Source organism: Dipteris shenzhenensis, chromosome 12 (genome assembly GCF_047967505.1).
Source record: "Dipteris shenzhenensis isolate YYH24624 ecotype China chromosome 12, Dip_SZ_1.0, whole genome shotgun sequence".
NCBI classification, from domain to species: Eukaryota; Viridiplantae; Streptophyta; class Polypodiopsida; order Gleicheniales; family Dipteridaceae; genus Dipteris; species Dipteris shenzhenensis.
The window spans coordinates 36,521,971-36,537,525 of NC_141607.1; the positions used below are offsets into that span (position 1 = coordinate 36,521,971).

Sequence of the window (15,555 nt, forward strand, 5' to 3'; positions counted from 1 at the left end):
TTGGTCCCATACTTCAGTTGAACTTCCGTCTGCCGTTCTGATTATATATGCATTGTCAGATGGACTAGTCTTTAAATTCAGGCTCTTTAGAAGCTTGGAGTTAATTACATTGTGCGTTAATGCAGAGTCAAACAACACAATGATGTCATGATTAGCTACTTGCCCCTTCATCTTAATTAACTATGTATCGTTAAAGGCTGTATACCTTGTTGCTGTGGGCTTTGACAGGACATTATCAGGTGCACTAGTTACCAGCTTAGCAACAGACATAGATAACAAAACATGTACTGACCTTTGAGAAGCTTCCACTAGCTGAATCTGCATCTGTTCTGCTTTGGGACTTTCCTCCAATTTGACGTCGCATATGGAGATCACCATCTTAGCCATCCGACGATGCTTGTTTCATGGACAATCTTTCCACTGATGAGGCTGAAGGCATCCAAAACATAAGCCTTCTCTCCTCGCTTTTTCTTTTTGCTCTGGGTTCAAAGAAGACTTCGACCAAGCCCGGGCTGCTATTGGTGTTAATTTTCTTTTCATTCCAATGGTGGTACTTGGTTTAGGAGTCTCAACTGGCTTCGCCTGCTTGGCTTAACCACTAGGCTATAAGTCACTCCCTTTGCTAATCCACTTCTTCTTAAACCCAGTTTTCTTCGGGTACTCATCTCGAGTCCTAACTTGCACAAACCCACTTGGTCTGTTCCTTTTCGCATCGTCATAGTTCAGGGCTATGGCAATTGCATCATCTAGCGTGTTCGCATACTTAGCCCGAACTTCCATCTTGATCCGATCATTTAGTCCAAAGATAAAACCTTTTACCTGGATTGACTGAGGTAGAGGTTCATAAACTTTCATTATACTTTCTCTGAACTGATTAGTGTATTCCGCCACTGATAAATTTCTCTGACGAAGATTTCGATACTGATCCCAAGCTCGGGATGCTTCGTTAGGAGGTAAGAAGTGTTTTCTAAATTCTTTTTTAAACCCCTCCCAAGTAGTGGATGCCACTCCATCTTTTTGATGTTTTATCCACCACCTGCCTCATTAAACATATGAGTGGCCTCGCGGATTTTCTTCATATCATTCCTGATTTCACAAATGGCGAAGGCCTCGTCCCATTTGTGTAACCAAGTCTCTATGATATCGGAACTACGGTCAGACATCCGACCAGAATACTTTTCTTGCCTATAATTGGCAATATTAGGCACCTTAGCCCTCCTAGGCTCGACCATATGAACACTGGATTTAGGCTCCATTGGAGCTTTACCTTTCTCTTCATAAGATGGTCTAGTAGACATACTATGAACCATTTTCCTGGGCTCAGATTGCCCTACATTTGCTTGTAACTGTTGCGCTAAAATATGTTGCAAGGCATCCTCCAATAATGCAATTCTGCCAGATAGTGTATGGCCTGCTGGGCGCGACACCTGCGGGGTTGGTCGGACTCCTGATTCTACGGGATTCACCCTAGAAGCTTCTTCTTCTACTTCCATTTAGGTTGATGGGGGTGTTTATTAAAAAAAAAAAAAAAAACACCGCCTAAAACTGTATTTACAAATTGCTTTTCAATCTCATAACCACAAAAGGTGTCTAAACAGGCGTAACCATCAACTGAAATTAGCTGAGAACCAAGGTAAATCTCTTTTCCCTATACTAGGAAAATATCTGCAATCTCAAATAACGCAAACACCGAGGGCAAATAACTAGCATATACCACAACAAAATTTAACAGGTATAGAAAGCTCCCTGGTCATATTTCTGCTGCATGAAGAGATCAACTAGTCCTTGTAAGCCACTCCCAATCTGTATATATAATCTGTCCTGCAACCACCCCAGGAACAGCAACGATGCCTAGACCATCAGGCCAAATCCTGCCTCCAATTCCTTCGATATGTCAGCGTTCTTATCCTCAAGATCAGAGTAGCTGATAGATACAACGCTTGACGTGATGGGACGAGGATCATCAGTCATGGATACTATGTGAAGGCGAGGGGAGAACCCACATGCAGCGATCTTGTATGGCAAACAGTGAGCCAGCTGCAATTGATGAGGGGTTTTCAGCTTCCAGAGAGATGAAGAGCTGAAGCTAAGTCTATTGCACATAGCTCTGCGGACTACTAGGCCCAATAGCCGAGCCCACAACTAGCAAAGCCATTTGACTACTGTAACGCATGAACTTTGCGAAGTAATTGACCCATGATTCGAACGCCAACAACCATATGATGTTTTGCTCCAGCCTTTGGTATTACCCAAAGCTCCGCCAGCCAGTCACTACGCCATCTAATAGACTGTGTGCTCCCGCGATCTTGCCTAATGACCGCCGTCAACCCATAGGTCACATCGATTGAATTACCAGATAGAATTATATGAACTACTCACGGACTCTCTCTAGCACCATACAAAGGCAAGAATCGTGAGCGCACCGCTTACCACCAAACTGTCGTACATAAGTACTGGCCCTGACTACCAACGGAATCACGATACATACAATTGCAAATCTAGCCTGTGCTCACAGGCTCCTGTAATCTTGTCTTCCACACCTTCAAATCAATAACAAAAGATAACACCAAATCCCTCCAATCTCAATTCATCGTTAGTCTGTCAACTCGATGTGCAGCTCCAAACCACGACAATCACCAAACACTGTGCTCTGATACCAAAATATTACAATCACTATCTTTAACTCGCTTCACATCATTAGTTTAACAGTCTATCACGGGGTAGGCACACAGAATTTCTGTGCGAGATGCACAGACTTTTCTTCAAGAAGGTGGTGTAGTGAAAGCTACACGAAAATTACAGCTTATTCACAGTGATGTCTACGGTCCCATGGGGACACTTGCTTTTGGGGGTTCTCTCTCTTTTGTTACATTCATAGATTACTTCACCAGTTACACTTGGGTCTATGGTCTCAAGGCAAAATCAGAAGTGTTTATCCATTTCAAACATTTTGTGGCTATGGTTGAGAATGAGATAGGACTCAAGGTGCAGACACTTCGCACAGATTGAGGGGGAGAGTATATGTCTCATGAATTTGAGGCATTTTTGAAGGAGAAAGGCATCACGCATCAGCTTACAGTGAGGCTTACACCTCAATAGAATGGCAAAGCTGAGCGGAAGAATCACACTGCCATGGAGATGGATAGATGCATGCTTACAAGTAAGAAGTTGCCTCACAAGTTTTGACTTGAAGGCCTCATGTGTGCCAACTATATTCTGAATCGGGCTCCTACAAAGGCTTTAAAGACAATCACTCCCTATGAAGCATGGCATGGGAGAAAGCCTTCAGCGGACCATTTCAAAGTTTTTGGTTGTGTTGCATATGCCCACGTGCTTGTGGAGTTTAGACACAAGTTGTCAGATAAGGCACTTAAATGCATTTTTGTGGGTTATAGTTCACAAAGCAAAGGCTATCGTCTCTACAATCTTGCTACACGCAAATTTTTTGTTAGTAGAGATGTTATATTCTCTGAAAGTTCAGCACATATACATGCTGAATTTCAGATTCCAGCTTCTTCAGATGATGTGTTTGAGGGGATGCTTCCTATAGCATTAGGTTCCCCCGCAGAAACTGAGAATTTACAGCAACCTCCTCCAGATCCACATGCCCCAATTCAGCCACCAGCTGATTTTGTACCACCTCAGGGTGTGGATGAAGTTGTCAGGTAAGAGATTCAAGAGAAACACGCAGCCAAAACAGTCCCGAATTGGTTGCTTTAGACTCTCAGGGAGAGTAGGCTTGAGGCCCCATTGCCTGGCAGGACTCATAGTGCAGAAAGGCACGTAGGAGGGGCTCTTTCAGTTGAGACAACTTATGCAGGGACTCTTCTTGATGAAGAGGAGCCTGACTCTTTTGAAGAAGCAAAGGATATTGTGCATTGGATGCATGGCATGCACAATGAGTTGCAGTCCATAGAGAAAAATCAGACTTGTGGTGTTGTGGATTTGCCACTAGGTAAGCATGCCATTGGTACCAAGTGGGTTTTCAAGGTAAAAAGCATTAGGTTCCCCCGCAGAAACTGAGAATTTACAGCAACCTCCTCCAGATCCACATGCCCCGATTCAGCCACCAGCTGATTTTGTACCACCTCAGGGTGTGGATGAAGTTGTCAGGCAAGAGATTCAAGAGAAACACGCAGCCAAAACAGTCCCGAATTGGTTGCTTTAGACTCTCAGGGAGAGTAGGCTTGACGCCCCATTGCCTGGCAGGACTCGTAGTGCAGTAAGGCACGCAGGGGGGGCTCTTTCAGTCGAGACAACTTATGCAGGGACTCTTCTTGATGAAGAGGAGCGTGACTCTTTTGAAGAAGCAAAGGATATTGTGCATTGGATGCATGGCATGCACAATGAGTTGCAGTCCATAGAGAAAAATCAGACTTGTGATGTTGTGGATTTGCCACTAGGTAAGCATGCCATTGGTACCAAGTGGGTTTTCAAGGTAAAAAGCAAATCAGATGGGTCTATTGACAAGTACAAGGCACGGCTGGTTGCCAAAGGCTATGCACAGAAGTGTAGGATCGATGAAATGAAAAGAGAGAGTGCAGGTTGCAAAGAGTCGATAGAGTCTGTTGTCACGTCAACTAGGATAATAGAAAAAAAAGGAGTACAAGATACTTGTGCCTAGACCTAGGACTAAGTGTCCTAGGTGTCACATAGGACTAAGTGTTCTATGTGGCCTAAAAGGCACTAACACTATAAGTGCCTATATTTATGCCTACAAGGCACATACCATGGCCTATAGGGCATCACTAGGACGACCAGGAGATGGCCTACAAACCGCCCTCCATGGGATGGGCTGAAGTATTTTGGAAACGTCTCAGAATACGTGGTATTTTCTGGTCATGGTGGCACATGTTCATCCAAAAGGATATAGCCACCTATGAATGTACAAGGAATGTCAGATCATGTAACAAAGGGAACCAAGTGTAAAGCCTGTCGAAAGACTTCGAACTTGGGACGAGGAAGTGCCTTTGTAAACATATCTGCTATGTTGTCCTCTGTGGGAAGATAGGACAACTCTATGTCTCCTGCTGACAACCGCTCCCGAACATAATGATAGTGAACTTCAATATGCTTGGTACGCGCATGAAACACTGGGTTACGTCAATGGCCAAAGCACTCTGGTTGTCAGTGTAGACAATAGTGGAGGATGTTTGGTGAATACCAAGATCTGTAAGTAACCGTCGAGGCCAAACACACTCTATTGTAGCGGTGAAAGCTGCCTTGTACTCAGCCCCACAGCTAGATGTGGCAATTATTGGTTGCTTCTTGCTGAGCCAAGAGATACATGAATTGCCAAGCAAAAAACAATTGCCAGTATGTGATACTCTGGTGTCGGAACAACCTGCCAATCACTATCCGTGTAAGCATGTATGGTAGGTAAACCCTGTTTACCATAGAAGAGGGCTAAATCCTAAGTGCCTCTAAGATATCTGAAGACTCTCTTCACTGCCTGCCAATGCTGTGAACTGGGCATGTGCATGAATCTGCTGAGCTGAGATACTGCATACTGTAAGTCAGGACTGGTGTGACATAAATAAATAAGGCATCCAACAGCTTGTTGATAAAGAGTGATATCACATGGTGGGCTCTCATCATGAGCTGAGAATTTGAAGCCAGGTCTACTGGAGTAGAAATTGGTTTGCAATCCTCGAACTGAAAACGATCAAGGAGTTGTACAATATACTTGAACTGTGACATCATGATACCCCCCTCAACATGAGCAAACTGAATGCCCAAATAATAGTGGAGCTGTCCCATGTCTGACATTTCAAAAACCTGCTTCAAATCAGCCTTGAAAGCTACAATATGCTGAGTATCGGGGCCCGTGATGCGCATATCATCCACATATAAAATCAGCACTAAAAAATCAGATCCACTCCCATGGACATAAAGAGTCGGTTTTGTGGGGCTACTCTGAAAACCAAGGGATAGTGAGTGTGCATGAATTTTGGCATACCATGCCTTGGGTGCCTGCTTCAAACCATAAAGGGCTTTTCTAAGCCGGCATACCTTGTTTTCAGAATTAACAACCTCAAAGCTAGGAGGTTGTGTGACATAGACTTCTTCCTGCAAATCCCCATGAAGAAAATCAGTCTTGATGTCAAGTTGGTGCACTTGCCAATGATGATGGGCTGCAATGGCAATGACACATCTAATGGTAGTAATTCTGGATGTGGGAGTAAAGGTCTCCTCAAAGTCAATGCCTTGTTGTTGGGTATACCCTTTTGCAACAAAACGGGCTTTGTATCGATCTATGCTACCATCAGATTACCTTTTTAATTTGTAGACCCACCGGGTACCAATGGTATGCTTACCGGGAGGGAGATCTACTAATTCCCATGTGTCATTTTAAGCAATGGAATGTAACTCAGCTCTCATTGCATCCATCCACTCTTTGGTGTCTAAAGCATTTTTATGGCACAAGGGCTCTTCATTGCAAGCTGTAGCAAGGAGCGCAAACTCAAAAAAGTGATCTTGCCTTGGCAGCAAAAGGTTGATCTTGTCTGCTGTCCCTCAATGTATCAAGAAGCCATCTGGGAACTTGTCTTTGTTGTCTATTGACAGCTCTTTCTTAAATTACTGCATCATGAATAGTGGGATCATTTTGTGCTGGAAGAGAAACCTGCAAATCAGCATGGGGTAGTGGCTGATTATTGCTTGGTGGAGGGCGTGTAGGAGGCCATGTTGCTGGTCAGAGTCCTCTTCTCAGGATGGCAGAGGTAACCAAGATTCAAAGGCATCAAACATGTCAAGATCTGGCTTAGCTTTGCAGTCCACAAGAGGAGAAGCTGAATGTTCAGCAAAGATTACATCTCTACTGACAATAATCTTCCTTGTATCTGGTTGGTATAACCGATACCCTCTGCTCTCCTGGCTGTAACCAATAAATATGCATTTGATTGCCTTGTCATCAAGCTTATGTCTCAGCTGAGATGGTACATGAACATATGCAAGAGACCCAAAAACTCTCATGCGTGAAAGTGAAGGCTTCCTGCCTTTCCATGCTTCATAAGATGTAACAGTCTTCAATGCCCGTGTAGGTGATGTATTCAGCACATAGTTGGCACACATTACTGCATCAAGCCAAAATTTATTGGGCAAAGACTTGGCCTTGAGCATGCATCTGGCCATCTCCATTGTGGACCTGTTTTTCCTTTCAGAAACAAGATTCTGCTGAGGAGTGTAAGGAGCAGTGCATGAGTAAATAATGCCTCCTGAAGAGAGAAATGCATCAAACTCCTTTGACATATACTCCCCCCCCCTATCTATGTTGAGGGTGACAAGCTTGCATCCTGATTCATTCTCAACCATATTCAGCCACCTTTGAAAGCATAAGAACACTTCAGATTTGACTTTTAAAGGATATACCCAGCAATATCTTGTGAAGTCGTCAATGAGAGTCATAAAATATTTGTACCCCCCAATGGCATTTGTCCTCATTGGACCACAGGCATCACTATGTACTAGCTGCAATTTCCTTTGTGAGAGTTTTGGACAATTCTTTTGAAAAGGAAATTGATGCATCTTACCCAAAAGATAACCCTCGCACACATGTTTGGAAATTGTGTGAGTTTGAGGTATATCATTTGCCATCTATTGTGAATGTAGCTTTGCAAGAGCTGTATAATTGAGATGACCCATTCTCTCATGCCAAAGATGAGTTTCAGCAAGCTGTGAATCTGAAATAGCAAATGCTTCAATAGAAAGTGCAGCTGAGTGATGATCAAGGTGATAAAGCCCCTTTTGCAAAGTGCCAGTGAGAACTATGGCATTGTCATCACGAAGATCATAAACTAGGCATCTGTAGCCATCAAATATCACTCTGAAACGCGAAGTGGCAATTGCTTAAATTGAAATCAAGTTGATTTCAATTCGAGGCACAAAGAGAACATTTGTCAATGTGACAGGATGACTTGAAATAGATGTGAGCTGCACATCTCCAATTCCTTTTACAGCATATGAAGCATTATTAGCACATGTGACAGACCCCCCTCGAGGTGCGTCAGCTAAAGAGTGAAACAACTATTTGCAAGATGTGACATGCTTTGAAGCACCACTATCAAAGTACCAGTACTGAGCATCATTAGCAGTAAAGAATGCATCAGCTTTGGAGGGATCAAATGAACAATGGACAGCCCATGCCCAATCATCCGGAAGAGCATGTGCATGTGAAGCATCTGCTGGCTCATGGGATTCAATAGCATGTGAGGCATTAACTGTCAATCCTGCTTTCTTTTTCTCCAAAGCAATGCGCTTCCTGCATTCTGAAATGTCATCTCCAAGCTTGCGACAATAGTTGCATCTTTTCTTCTTTGACTTATCTGCTGTATTTTTAGATGCATGGGAGGAATTGCAGCTGCTATGCGCAGATTTTGGCTTGGCCATAGGCTTGGAAGCCTTGCCTCTTCCTGTCTGCTGTGAAGCAAATGCATGATCATGAATAATGGCAGTCCATTTAGTGTGGTACTGACGAGCTGTGAATTTGGCACCCCCTCATCAAGTTGTTCCATGAGGTCCTTGACCTTTGTTAGGTATGCATCCATAGAGTCACCTTCATTCATACTGACTTCCTGTATTTGGCTTCTCAAATATGCAACACGTGCCACATTGGAAATCTGATAGAGAGAAGCCAATTTATCCCAAGCATCCTTTGCTGTCCTGCAAGACCGGATCTGTGGAATAATGATTCTCTTGCATGATAAAGCAATACATGGATGTGCATTTGCATCTCTTGCATCCCATCTTGACTGTTCCTGAGTTGGAAGAGCAGTGGTAGGAGTGCTAGAAGATGAGGCATCAGGAGGAGTACCCTTTGCAGAGGGACCAGCAAAGTTCATGAATGCTGAAGACATGTTTTCATCTCCTGTGTCTGATCAATGACTTTGATCTTTCTGCCTCTGTAGTTTTCTATCATGGCTTTAAATTCTTGAAATCTGGAAAACACTTCAGATTTCTCTTTCAGAAAGTAGACCCAACAATATCTGTTGTAGTCGTCGATGAAAGTCAAGTAGTAAAGTGAACCATTGATGCTGTGGATTTGGGCATAACCCCATACATTTGTATGTATCACATCAGCTGGCCTCAGATCAACCCCAGAAACAATATTCCACAAATGCTTTGCAACAAGAATATGTTTCATGAGATAAGACCACATCGGATAGTTGGTGCCATCTAACTTATCATCTTCACAAAGAACGCCAAATAGATCTTGATTGTTCCCAACGATAGCAAATGTGATATCCTACAAGAGACTTGAAAACCCGAAAGCCTCAAGGCTATTATTGCAAAAAGCTGGCTGTCCAAAAATAACAGCAAATATTTGCAAATTTCCAACCGAAAACAAAGGGCAAATGCAGATCTGACCCAAATGTGACTGTGGCAGGCAATGTTCACTGCAAAAACAACAAATCTGGCAAAAGCCCCAAATTTAATGGGGGCAAATAGGCCAAAAAGAGGTAAAATGCAGAAAAGTCCCAAATTTTACTGAAAATTTTGCAAATGTGACCCAATGTATGCGAATCTGACTCAATGTCCTGCAGAAAAGACTCAATGTCTGAAAATCTGACTCAATGTCCTGCAAATGTGACTCAATGTTCTCCAATCTGACCCAATGAATTGCAATCAAACGAGAAATTGCAGATCAAATCCCAAAAGAAATAGCCTCAAGGCTTGCAACTGCAAAATTAGGACTGCTGTCCACAATTTGTCTGCAAAAGTGCACCTGTCCCAAAGTATAGACCTCAAGATGTAGGATTTCCAAACTGTTGAAATGACTTGAGAAGATTTCAAACAGTAGAAGGAAGATAAGGAGAGCAAAAGCCCTCAAAGAGCCCCAATTCTGAGAATGTCTGAAAATGATTTCACATGTGCCAAATGATGTACCAAATCCCGGAGCAAGTACGGTGTAGGTACAACGTACAGCGTAGGTATTGAGTGCAGTGTATGAAAGAAAGTACGTGGCTGTACGATGTAAGTACATTGTACGGAACAATACGTGGCTGTACGATGTACGGAACAGTGCGCAAGTACGTGGCTGTACGGAACAGTACGCAAATACGTGGTTGTACAATGTACGGCGGCGCATGTACGCAGCTGGTACGGACATAGTACTGAGCAAGTTGTACGGATCTGTGTGGTGGGTGAAGTACGGAACTCTACGGCAGTTGTACAGAGTAGGTACACTCCCACGTGTATGTACGGCGTGATAGGTACGAAATGGATATAAGACCTTCCGTACGCTTGTACAGAAGATGTACGGCGCAGTACGGACTTGTATGCAGGCTTTGAGTGCGATCGTTCGTACAGTCGTACGGACTATACGGAAGGGGGTGCAGGGAGTCCGGGGGTAGGAAGACGATTCAAACCTGCCTCTGATACCACTATAGGATCGATGAAATGAAAAGAGAGAGTGCAGGTTGCAAAGAGTCGATAGAGTCTACCGTCACATCAACTAGGATAATAGAAAAAAAAGGAGTACAAGGTACTTGTGCCTAGACCTAGGACTAAGTGTCCTAGGTGTCACATAGAACTAAGTGTCCTATGTGGCCTAAAAGGCACTAACACTAAGTGCCTATATTTATGCCTACAAGGCACATACCATGGCCTATAGGGCATCACTAGGACCACCAGGAGATGGCCTACAAGAAGAAGGGCATAGATTATGAGGAGACTTTTGCTCCTACATCCCGGATGACCACCATACGGTCAGTTATTGCAAATTTTGTGTGGAATGTCCATCAGTTGGACATAAAAACAGCTTTCCTTAATGGGTACTTGAATGAAGAGGTTTATGTCAAACAACCTCCTGGATTTGAACTTTCTGGCAATGCACTTCAGGTATGCAAGCTTAACAAAGCTTTATATGGGTTGAAACAAGGCCCGCGTGCATGGTATGCCAAGATAGATGTATTCCTGGTAAGTAAGGGATTACACAATAGTCCTAGGGAAAGCACTCGACATTAAGAATGATGGGGGGGATATTTTGGTCATCATTCTTTATGTAGATGACATGCTACTCACGGGGTCAAATGAGGATATAATTGCAAATTTCAAAGTTGAGTTGAAAGCTGAATTTGACATGACAGATTTGGGCATGTTAAATTTTTATTTGGGGATCTAGTTTATACAAGACAAGCGTGACATTGTTATGTCTCAATCCAAGTATGTGCAGAAACTCTTGGATAGTTTCAACATGCATGATTGTAAGCCTATTGCCACTCCCATGGAGCCGGGGCTGAAGCTTACTATGTATGATGCTGATGAATCAGTGAATGTTACACTTTACAGCCAAGCTGTTGGATGCCTCATATACTTATGCAATACCAAGCCCAATATTCAGTATGCAGTATCTCAGGTGAGCAGATATATGCACAGCCCAAAGACAACACATTGGCAGGCTGTAAAACGCATCTTCAGATATTTGCAAGGCACAAAGTCTTTTGGCTTGATGTTTCCCAGGGGGGTGACTTGCAGATGCATGCTTACAGTGATTCAGATTGGGTTGGAGACTATGATACCAGGCAGTCCACTAGTGGTAATTGTTTCTTTTTGGGCAACGCTTGCATTTCTTGGCTGAGCAAGAAGCAATCTACAGTGGCTACTTCCTCATGTGAAGCTGAGTACAGGGCAGCTTTCAGAGCGACAGTTAAGTGTGTTTGGCTGCAACGTTTGTTCGCTGATCTTCGTCTCATATTGTAGGGTCCTCCTCCTATTCTCACGAATAGTCAGAGTGCTATTATAGTGGCAAAGAATGCCGTGTTTCATGCTCGCACGAAGCACATTGAGGTTCATTATCATTATGTCAGAGAGAAGTTGCATGTAGGGGAGATTAGTATGATCTATGTATCAACACATGACAATGTTGCAGACATCTTCACCAAAGCACTTCCACGTGAGAAGTTCAGTGTCACTCTTGCTCTCTCGCTTTTTCTCACAATGTTGTCCAAGGAAAGTAAGAAAATCCTGAGTGGAGGAGCAATGCCAAAGAAGATGTGACACAGACTCCCCTGGAGCTAAGCATTTGCGACAAACAGCTGGAGCAATATTTTTGCGTGCCAATAGTTGTCCAAATGGAAAAATGCCCAATAGTACTTGCCACAAGAAAACTTATTGTCTGAGTGGCATTTCAGAATGCCCAATATGTCTCAATCTTTTGCGCCACCACTTTGCCATGCGAATGATTCGCCAAAGCTGGTTGAGCTTGTGAGAAACCCATGGTGGGGGTAAAAGGACCTTATATAATGAAGAGATAATAATATGTGACAGCCGTAAAGGTTTCAAGAACGATCCTGGAGCTGTAATAATCCAATCATGAAGATGTTTTTGAAGCTTCAATGGTGGAATGAGCTGAAAAGACTGAAGTATAGCTGTAACTTTTTGCCAAATAGATATGTAATGCATACCAAGGTCAACTTTTGCAGCAGCCAATGGAAAAGGAAGAGGAAACCTATCATCTTGAATTACATCTGCCATTGAATGGATGCCTTTTAAACTGAGGAAATAAGTGCGGCAAGGTTCCTGCACTTGCAACGGAGGGACAAAATCTCTAGACCAATGTATACTTTCTACTCTGAGAGAGTTGCCTTATAAAGAATCTCATCCATTCCATTCCAAATGAGAGAGGATATGCTTCCAAGCTAGCAGCATGCTAGAAACAAAAGGGCAACCTTTAATTTTGCCTTCCACTGAACCCAAAATAAAATCCCATTGTGTAGGCTGCCAATATCCAAAAGTAGGAGTGTTGAGCTGTAATAACAAACGACGTATCATTGCAGCCCAAGGCTGAGAATTTATAGAAAATGTAACATCATCTTTCCTTTGTGAGCAAGGATATGCACTTGAATGTTAAGGATATTTAATACCCTGTGCAGTTTTGGTGGACAGAGATGCTGTAATGAGAGTAATCTGAAACTCTTCCTGCCATGTTTCGAACACCAAAAAGTTTTCAAAACAATGGACATTAAAGAAGATAATTCAGCCTTGCTGAATATATGAGAGGCTAATAGAATTGAATATAAGCTACCGGAATTGATTGAACAATTCGTAGCCTTACATGAAGAGGCCGCCTTGCCAACGTCCAATATTCCATCTTTTTTTTCAACTTGGCTAAAATCCAATCAGGTTGTTGGCGACGTGTAACCAACCAACCCAAAGGATAGCCCAAACGCTGAACCATTTGATTGGGTGGAACAATTTCCCCATGCCATAAAAGAGCATGGCACTCTTTAGAATGCAAAGGCAGCAATTTAGATTTTTGAAAATTACTATAAAGGCCAGCCGCCAATCCATATAATGATAATGCTTGCATCAAGCAAGCTAGGTTCTGATGAGTGTTCTGTCGAGTAAAAAATGAATCATCTGCATAAGCTTGAGCAATCAAAGGGCTGCTGTCATGAATTTTCAGACCATGAAGCTCATCAGAGGCTACGAGATAATCCATATACTGAAGCATAGGATGAGTGGCTATGGCATATAAGAGTGCACTTAGTGGACAACCCTGCTGTACTGAGCACTGAAGGGTCCACTCTTCAGAAATATCACCAGATAGGATACAAGCAGCTTTACTGTCATTGTAGAGCCAATAAATAATGTGCTGCAATTTTGGCCCAAAACCCAATGCATACATAGTTTGTGAAATAAAATCCCACTGAACTGTGTCAAATGCTTTAGCAATATCAACTTGGAACAGTAAAACATCCTGTTGAGTATATTTTGCATATTTTATTCCTACATAGGCAATTGGAGGGCATTTGCAATATTCTCTGTCATTTACAGCCTGACATAGTAGCCTTGCAGGAACACACACACACACACTTTTTTTTTTTTTTGGGTGAAATACACACACACACACAGAGGATGTTGATTTATACTGTCCATGTTTCCAGTTTCCAACTGGCCTTGCAGTGATGCTCGAGAAGAAGAGCAGACGAATGGAGATAGCCCTCTACTGTTTTGCACGTGCTGTGGAAAGTTTTGCTATCTGCTATGGTGATGGAGGTTTGATGCCGTGGAATTTAAAGGCCAAGACCCCCAAGCGTATTGATGTTGTCCTCTTCAGTATTGCTACATCAATAATCATGCATTGTTATGCCCAGGAAAGAGAGGTTTTCAGATCAAAATATTTGAATGTGCTTGACTGGGTATTTGGAATTCCACATGATGGTCCTCCTATCATGCAACCGCCTCTTGTAAAGGTCTCTTCGATGTCTTACCTTCTTGGAGGTAAACAAGGGCCATCTGCTATTTTCTCCAATAGTTGATCAAATATTTATTTTGTGCTACTCTCTAGACATGTTAAGACCAAAGATCAGTCGATTGTGTTGACAGGAGGTAATTATTTATAACATTTTTTGGGTATGTTTACCCTGATCATTAATTTGCTGTAGCTTTTATAACTCTTGCAGAAAATGGATTAATAGACTGGCTGTGTAGTATGTATTTATTTGTGTACATGTCAAGCAAGGTGAAAGCAGTCCATGTTGACGCCTCCTTGAAATATTAATATACATCTTTAAATGATTTTAAAAGGGAAATATGTCCTCTTAGTATAACCATGCCATTGCTGTTGCTTTGCGCACATGAAAATGCAATGCATTGCAAATGGCAGGTGTGAGAAGGTTCTGTTTCATAGAGAGGCCCTTCGTATAAGACTAAGGCCATGTATTGTCGTATGAAAGTTACATTCTCGAGAGACTGTGATATGCACTGATTGTGACCAATTGAAAAAGTGACTCACACGTGTGATTCCAATTGGGAGCTTGTAGTCCTCTTTCTGTGCGTATGATCCGCTCCAATGGGAGTCCAGGGTTTTTTTTTTTTTGGGGGGGGGGGGGGGGCGGGTGGAAGCCGACTATGTTATAAAGAAAGGGGTGGGTTAGTATCCTAAAAGAAACCCATACAAAACTTGGTCAAGAGGATGTAAAACCATCCTAGACCTACGTAGATGTGCAAAAAAAGAAACTAACTCTGCTCCTGGAATAGTTGAGAGGGAGAGGAAGAATCTGCGACGAGGTGCCTGTAAGCATCCCTCACGCCTGTCTGGGTACTGAGCGAAATATGTGATGGCTCAGCCCTTTTCAGCTCTTCTAACTCCTAGACCTGACCCCAGGATGGTTGACAGAGATTTGCCCGTTGAGTTATGGCCCTTTTTGGCTCGAGGAGTTTCCACAGACTCCCTCACTCGATTGGAACTTCTCCCGGTATTTTGTTGACGGTCAGAGGAGGTAGAGGAGTACTTGGGATCTGTTACTCTCTCCAGAGAGGGGCACATTCTTCGTTTCTCCACAGGCAGCTTTCGATCTCGAGGGAGCGAAAGCTGGTCAGCTGAGTTACTTGACAGCGAGATTGCTAGACAGCTCATGAGCATGACTCAGTTTTCTTCGGTTCACCGTATTGTCGGCTCGCAGATTCATTCTTGCCCTAGGACTCTTCGACTTGGCTTCGGTAGCAGGGCCTTTCTGTTTCTGTTCTTTGAGGTTCAGGGAGACTTTGATTTACCCAGGAGTGCTGGTTGGTTTGACTTTCAGCTCCTCAGTTCGCACCAGAGTACTATTC

At 43.1% G+C, this 15,555-nt stretch overlaps 1 protein-coding gene across 1 annotated transcript in view; it reads left to right on the plus strand.

The window, feature by feature from the left end:
* The window catches only part of LOC147896163 (uncharacterized), a 123,102-nt gene extending 108,626 nt beyond the window's left edge, over nt 1–14,476 (plus strand). Inside the window, exon 8 of the mRNA XM_087382564.1 lies at nt 13,887–14,476. Coding sequence (XP_087238690.1) covers nt 13,887–14,261 — 375 coding nt within the window. The 3' untranslated portion in view covers nt 14,262–14,476. The remainder of the gene's footprint in view (nt 1–13,886) is intronic.
* The last annotated feature ends 1,079 nt before the right edge of the window (nt 14,477–15,555 follow it).